Source organism: Cryptotermes secundus, unplaced genomic scaffold (genome assembly GCF_002891405.2).
Source record: "Cryptotermes secundus unplaced genomic scaffold, Csec_1.0 scaffold644, whole genome shotgun sequence".
NCBI lineage: Eukaryota > Metazoa > Arthropoda > Insecta > Blattodea > Kalotermitidae > Cryptotermes > Cryptotermes secundus.
The window spans coordinates 209,741-217,731 of NW_019742971.1; the positions used below are offsets into that span (position 1 = coordinate 209,741).

General features: G+C 39.5%; 1 protein-coding gene across 1 annotated transcript in view; it reads left to right on the top strand.

The window, feature by feature from the left end:
- The window catches only part of LOC111873613 (transportin-1), a 36,745-nt gene extending 29,559 nt beyond the window's left edge, over nt 1-7,186 (top strand). The window contains exons 19-21 of the mRNA XM_023868481.2: nt 4,079-4,253; nt 5,705-5,825; nt 6,999-7,186. Coding sequence (XP_023724249.1) covers nt 4,079-4,253; nt 5,705-5,812 — 283 coding nt within the window. The 3' untranslated portion in view covers nt 5,813-5,825; nt 6,999-7,186. The remainder of the gene's footprint in view (nt 1-4,078; nt 4,254-5,704; nt 5,826-6,998) is intronic.
- The last annotated feature ends 805 nt before the right edge of the window (nt 7,187-7,991 follow it).

Here is a 7,991-nt window from a genome sequence, read left to right on the forward strand (position 1 = left end):
CCCCATGGATCTGTCAGTGCTTCATACTTCTCTTTCACTATTATTATGTCAGGTGACTGGTACAGTGGGCCCATTTGAGGGTGAAGTACCAAGCAACTCTATATTATTATTATTATTATGATCATTTCAGTGAGGTTGCATGAGTAGTGTTATGTTTTTGGAATGCAAAAACTTGCGAATGAATTGCTGTTAATATACATAAATTAATAGACACACTGTCCAGTGCTTGAACTTCAAAAGAAAATACACATGTTTTCTGCTAAATCTCTCTCCTGATTCCACTTAAAATATAACCCCATATCTAACCTTATTATCCACACATAAATGATACATTTGTTTGAAGCATTGACAGATCCATGGGGAATGGTTGTACTACCGGATCTTTTTGTTTAGAGTATTTGTGGCTTTAGATCAGTGGTTTTCACACTGTAAGCACACCTCTCAGGGGATGTGTGAAAGGGTTTGGGATGGGAAGAGGGGCATGATGCCAAGAGAGAATAAATTAAAATCCACATGCAGCTGAAATAACCAAATTTTTTACGTAATCTAGTAATCTTTTCCATAAGTACCCGTTATAATTATTAATCCAGTTATCAAGAGAAATAGAAAGGGTCAGTTTCAGTATATGTCTCCAGTATTCATTGCCATATAAGAAACACTGCAGAATTTTCATTTTAAAAAATCCATTTTTACTCATGGTTTTGGTGTGGGCCACTAGGGACCCCTGTACTACAAGTATTTTCCCTATTCTGATATGAAACTTAACATCCTTATTTGCTACTTTTTTGGTATTTGTTGGGGACACGCGGTAGCGTAGTTGGTTGAGGCACTATGCTACAAGCCAGAATTCTCGATGAGGTTATTGGATTTTTTCAATTGAAATCCTTCCAGCCGCACTATGGCCCTGGGGTCGACTCAGCCTCTAACAGAAATGAGTACCAGGAATTAATTAAATAATCTTCTTGGGGAGTAAAGCACAGCCGGCGTGTAAGGCTGACAACCTCACCGCCATCTGTGAGCCGATTGTCTAGAAACTGTGGGACCCTCAACATCTCACAACCCTATGGGCCTTCACGGCCTGTTACAGGGGTAGCTTTACTTTTTACTTTTTTATTTGCTATTTGTCAGAACAGTGTTAGTCAGTTTGACAGTTTTTATTCCTGACATTATTAAGAAGGCATAAGATGTTTTCATAGTGTCGCAGGCTCTTGTTTTGCATGGAAATTAAGACACATGGTGGGACCCCAGAAGCATGTGTATCTATTTTGATATAGAGTGCCAGCCTAACTAATGCAGTAGTAACAGATGACAACCTGTAAATTCTGTTTCATAAGGTATATAAAAGAAAATTAAACCACTGTTTATTTAGCAGTAACTGAGTTTGTTAATCATGAATAGTAATGCGAAGGGTTAAATTTATTTAATTGAGAAATGGTGGGGGGGGGAACATGAATGTTTAGTGGAAATCAGAAGGAGTACAGCCTGCCAAAAGAGTTGAACCACTGCCCTGTAGTGTGTATTATGCATTTAGCTGAAGTCTTCTGCATAATATAAGCTGATTAGATTTGCAGCAGGAAGTTAAGCTGGAAGTTTCTTGTGTTGAACTTAGATTTGTAAGTACATAAGATTGATTCTATTAACTCAACACAAAATTCCTGAGTTGCACATTATTCATGTAAAATTCTTTGACTAATGTGCAACTCAGTTGATATATTGATGGACTACAGGCTGATTCCTGGCAGGGGCAAGAGATTGTTCTCTTCCCTGCAGAGTCCAGACTGGCTCTGGGGTCCACACAGCCTTCTGTCCAGTGGGTATTGGGCTCTCTCTTTGGGGTGTGAAGCTGACCACTCGCCTCCATTTAGGGATAGAAGTCAAGAATGGTGGAGCTATACCTTCACTTGCCCACTTCTCAATTAATAAAACACAGGGACAGTGTCCCCCCCCCCTTGGCGCTACAACCCTCATTTTGGGCCTAGGCCTACCTCCATGAAACTCTCCATTTCATTTCGGTTTTACTAGATCTTAGATGTATGGTAGGACTCCTTGGGTGGGTGATCAGCTCGTCGCAAGGCCTCTACCTGCACACAAACATCCATGCCCTGAGTGGGATTCGAACCCATGATCCCAGCTTCCGAGCGAGCGAAGACAGTGCATTCCTTAGACCGCTTGGCTACCATGGCCGGCCAGGGACAGTGTTACCTTTCACAATTCATTTTTGTCCTGACTGAGTTGTGTAGTAGAATATTCAGTTGGACACATTCTCTTCTCGTCTCTATATAAACCCACATATACCCCTGCTCTTGTCATTTCTGTCCTGAAGATTGAGGCTGTGGATTCCTCCAAAATATCTGAATCTTGGTACCGAGAAGACTGAAAACCTAAAATGCTGCAGAATTTTAGAAGTAATTAACTTTTTCCTGCAGTGTGTAAATTGAATTAAGTTGGCTGTTCATTATGATACCATCATAATGTCTTAATTAATCACAGTGTGGTAATTATCAGCAGCTGGCTGGTTGGCAGAAAGAAAGAATCCTGTGTATGAAGTTTATCGTTTTGAATGGGAGGGTGTATATTGTTATGGGATAAACCCTTTTCATTGATTTCAAAAGGACCTTTCTTTGAAAGACTTTTCCTGAGTTAACTGTAAAATTTATGCTTTTTAAAAATAAAGAAAATGGTAATTCTAATGTGCTGAAAGCTAATTAAATAATACCGTGTTCTCTAATTTCAGTTTTTAGCATAGGCAGTTTTTTAATTAAATTTTCTACTAACAGAGTCAGTCATTTTGTTATTTAACAGTTTCCTCTTGTTAGAAAATCGTTAATGCATTGAGTACCGCTTTCTTTTGTAACTCAGTAAAAGCCTTCTTTATAGAGCTTTAAAATTTTATGTAGTTTATTTTGAAAGTAAAAGAAGGTCCCTACATTTCCCCAGTTTTTTAATCAAACATCAAAGCAGTTGAAACCCATTCTTTGCCTTACCTCTGTCAACTTCTGTTCTGCTAATACTGTTTACATGTTTTTGGCTTTGGTGATCTGTAGACTGAGAGTAGTGAATGTAGTTTTGAGTAGTTTCATTGTTAACACCTCTTTTTATCATCACATTACTGACTACTAGTTTAGTGATCACATTAAATTTTGACATATCATTACATTCAGATGATTAAGAAATTTAAATTGTTTAAAATTCTTATTATGCAATAGTAAACTCTTCCCATTCCTGAAGGGATATTAATGGATTAAATCTAGTTAATGGCAGATAAGACATAATTATTCTACTGACATTTTCATATTAAATTAAGACACAAAATTGTAATTTAAGTGAACTTACATTGTATATTTGTTATTATGATCATTGTTGTTATAATTATACTGAATATTGCTTGTGATTCCATAAAAATGCAACTTTGGCCATTCTGAAAAAAAAAATGAGCATATCATGATGCTGTGTGTGTTCCAGCCAAAGTTCACATTCTGTGATTTGGGGTTCTCACAGCAATGGATGCAGAGATACTGTCTTGTGGGATGTGGCATTGTGTAGGTTGGTAGATAGGCACAAACATTTCAGAGGAATCTATTGCCTCCATCTTCAGGATATAACAGTAAGCTACCAGAAGAAAACAGTGGGAGCTACTGTTTTTGTGTGCTTAGCCTTGGACCCTGTCCTCCATTCTCTGTATCACTGGCCATCTTTCCTGTAGCCTGCTCTTCTATCTGCATGTTGGAAGCAGAAGGTTCCTCCAGAAAAGTGTTTATCTACCAGACTTCATGATGTCTCATCCCAAAAGTGTTTCTGTTCATGATCAGGTATGTGGATATTTCTGATCAGAGGTATAGTACCACAAGGATGGGTGCGAATCTCACTCCAAACTTTAGCATATAATAAATATAAATTTTTGGAGCATCAGTGGTTTCAGTTATATTTTGGCAGATTTATAAAGAGTATTAATTGGAATTCAGTACTTTGAGTTTTATGTGTCAATTTTTGTGTAAGTAGAATTATTATTTCTTTCTGGTAATAGATGGAAGTGTCTTGGGTGTGGGAGACACCTTCTTAGCGATATTTTGTGTTATAGGTGCACATCTTTGCGTAACATTCGTGACAACGATGAGAAAGATAGTGCATTCCGCGGTATGTGTCAGATGATTACTGTGAACCCAGCAGGCGTTGTTCAGGACTTCATATTCTTCTGTGATGCTGTTGCATCCTGGATGAATCCAAAGGATGACTTGAAGGAGATGTTCAACAAGGTACTTCAAGATCATCAGCATCATCACCTTGAAGAATTATGCCTAGGCATACTGACCAGATAGAAATTAATTTGTCACCTGAATGACCTTTTAAAAAATGTTATATTTTTGCTTTCGTCGAAGTGTGGAAATTGATATTTTATGTGCTATCATGATTACAGCAACTGTCCATGTAAATTTTATTGAAAGTGCTGTATGTAGTCTGTCTCTACATATATATTTAAGCCTTTTGTACTCCGCATTGTGTTGCCATTTTACGTCTGGCATAAGAGAAAATTATTGAAAAGATAATGCCAATGTAAACTCAGAGGAACAGAAACTAAATCTGTTGATATAAATGAGTAATGAATTCCTGCCTGTCTGTTCACAAATCAGCTTGCTTCAAGTGAGTGAGTGACCATATTTTGTAATCCTTGGTCTCTTTATTATTATCACTGATGTTTCTACCAGGGGTAGTTGTCTTACAACAAAGCTTTCCCCATTCTTTCCCATCCCCCATAAACACTCTTCTTGTATTTGTACCCTCTCCTTCCTACTTTGGTTTATATATCATTTTTGCTTGGTCTCCCATTGTGTCTCCATCAGCTTGTGCAATGCTGTGAATCATTTATTTGATGAAGAAAGCAGTCTTCTGGGATTTGGCACCGTGTATATGTGGTGTTAACCGACGTTTCGGAGGAACGTATCGCCTCCATCTTCAGGGTAGAAGAAAAAATATAAGAAATCTGCAAGCGAAGAGACCGTGAGAACCGGTGAAAGCAGTCTGCTGAAGATGGAGGCGATACGTTCCTCCGAAACGTCGGTTAACACCACATATACACGGTGCCAAATCCCAGAAGACTGCTTTCTTCATCAAATAAATGATTCACAGCATTGCACAAGCTGATGGAGACACAATGGGAGACCAAGCAAAAATGATATATAAACCANCACAGCAACACACACACACACGCAACAGTAGAAGAATCATTGGACGTGTCATTTTCTGTGTCATGTAAAAGGAAAGTAGGCAGTTCTTCCAGAACTTCTTGTTTATGCTGCTACAGGAATCCAACTTTTATCCACGCATCATACATGCCCATATCACATGATCCTTAAATTCACAAACATGTATAGTTTCCTGTGCTTGGATTTGAATTTAACAGTTTTATTATGAATCCCTATATAAGTTTTGTCATGGGAGTCATGTCATATGAGCATCTGCCTTGGATTGTTAGAATTCCAAAGTTATTTCTGCTGCTTGTCAGTAGTATGTTCCATGTTCTGTGTAGTCAAGAACACAAATAAGGAGAGGATGTTAATGTTTTATAGAAACAGTTTAGAGCTGCTCAGAAGGTGGCATTTTATTTGAAGTGTAATGGTTAAAAATACTGCTGGCTGGTTGGATGTAATTTGCTGAGGCTTGCAGATGTAATGTTTCCATTTGCTGCAGTGATTGGTGTCTGTTCCAGATTCTGCATGGTTTCAAGAACCAAGTGGGTGAGGAGAACTGGAAAAGGTTCTCAGACCAGTTCCCCCCTCAGCTTAAGGAGCGGCTTGCAGGCATGTATGGTGTCTGAACTGCAAACACAGGTAACGTGGTACAGTACATACCTTCCTGTGCCTGGTATAGGGGTGAGGCATTGGGCTTGTGTATGGACACCTGAAGCTTGGGACAGGCTTAGATGGCAAAATTTAAACTCTTGTGAATTTGAAGAATACTAATCCCCTGTCATGATTTGGAATCTGTGTTACCCTGTGAGTCCCCCCAGCCAGCCATCATATATCACAGAGGGGTAGCAGATTTAGTCTATAGATTCATGTGCTTCAGACACTGACATCTTTACCATGATCAAGGTGGGCAGTGAGGTACATGGAAAGTCGGTAAGATCTTGTTGGAGACATTCTGCGATCCCTTGTAAGCCTTGTAATATGGCATTGGTTTCTCATTCAGAGGGATCTAAGTTTAGTGTCTCTATTCACACCAGGATGTTTCTTTTGTAATGATGAAAAGCTGTCTTTGCAAAGCTTTGGTTTTGGAAGTGTGGGAAGCTGTAGGCCCTTTCTGCTGGCTGTTGGTTCACATTCTTGTTAGGAATATGTCCCCAAAATGCTTTTGCACTTACAGAATGCTGGGAATTGGGTTAGTTCACTCATTATGGTGATGAGCAGCAAGTTGGATGGCTGGTGTTTGAATCCCAGCATTGACAAGATTTTTCTCCTCTCCTGAGCATCCAAACTGGCTCTGGGGCCCACCAGCCTCCTGTCCAATGGGTGGGGGCTTGGAGGTGATAACTCACTTGCATCAAGAATGGTGGAGATATGTCCCCACTCCCACATTTGTCTTAATGTAACTAAGCACAGGGACAGCTTTACCTTTTTTTACATACAGAAGTGATGTTTTTAATGCTAGTGGGGTGGGACCAAGTCCCTTATACTGCGGCAACTTCTGGCCTATTGTACCAGCCCCAGATGATAGGTGAGGGTGATTGTGAAGCAGTTGGTGGAATGAAGATTGGCAGGGGAAATCAAAGTACTCTGAGAAAACCTGCTCCAGCACCACTTTGTCCACCACAAATGCCACTTGACCAGACCCGGGATCGAACCCGGGCTGCTACGGTGGGAAGCCCGTGACTAACCGCTTGAGCTATGGTGTGGCCCTCACTACAGAAGTGATACTTTTTGTAAGAGTGTTTGGTGTTTGAATAAACATGATTTTGTGATGGCATGTGAATGTACTCAGAGAGGTGTTTGAATTGTTTACAGGTAGCTTGGGGATGAGCTGCACCCTCATGTGTGGTTGGGGGTACAACAGGGATTGGGGTGGGTGGGTGAAACCACTTAACAAGAGGAACATCAACAACTACAACAGTAGCCTTGGGGATATACTGTTGTCAGCGGCAACAGCAGCAGAACTGGGTGGGGCGGGGTGAGCCATCGTGCGGGCCGCAACAGTTGAGTCACCAGGGTGGGTGGGAGGGAGGTTCGGGAAGGGAGGGGAGGATTTAAACAGTCCCCAAATACACATAAATAATGTTGACAGAAAATCATAAAATGCACAGTCATAGAGTTTAAAACAATGCAATAAAGGGGATTATAATAGAATGCTTAGTTCTGTAAACCAAAACGAGAAACAATGTTAAGGGGTATTACTTTTCATTAATTTTCAAAGTTCAAAGAAAATGAAGACATATGTCACATTGGGAATCATTTTCGCATGAAAGAGAAAATGAGAGGAAAATATATTTTGCATAGGTTCTGCTTTACATTAGCATGAAAAAATGTTTCATTGTTTGTACCTTAATGTCCTTGCCAAGCTTCGGTATAAGTTTTACATCCTCTAAGGGATAAAGTACTGTATATTAAGTTTAGGTTTAAGACACAAATATTTAGATCTGTAATTTTAAGGTTTTCACTTTAAACATATGCAAAGGAAAATAATATAGATGTTAAATGAAAAATTCTTAGCACAGTAAGCCTCCTAGTTAACTTCCAACATTTTTGGATGAAGAAAACGTATTCTTGTTGGTGTTTGCATTGTCTTTGATATTGTGCCAGTAACTTATGGTATCGGCACAAGGTAAAATATTTATTCTAAGTGCAAGTAAGGACCCTTGCATCCTAAATTGGATCAGTGTCTTTTGGGAAACTATTCGGTTTTCTTGTGTTCTCTGTCTGTTTCTTGACCCCTACATCGTGTTTCTTAGAAGCAAACTGCGGCAGCAGATTCTGAGTCCTAGACCCCCTTCCCAATGTTGT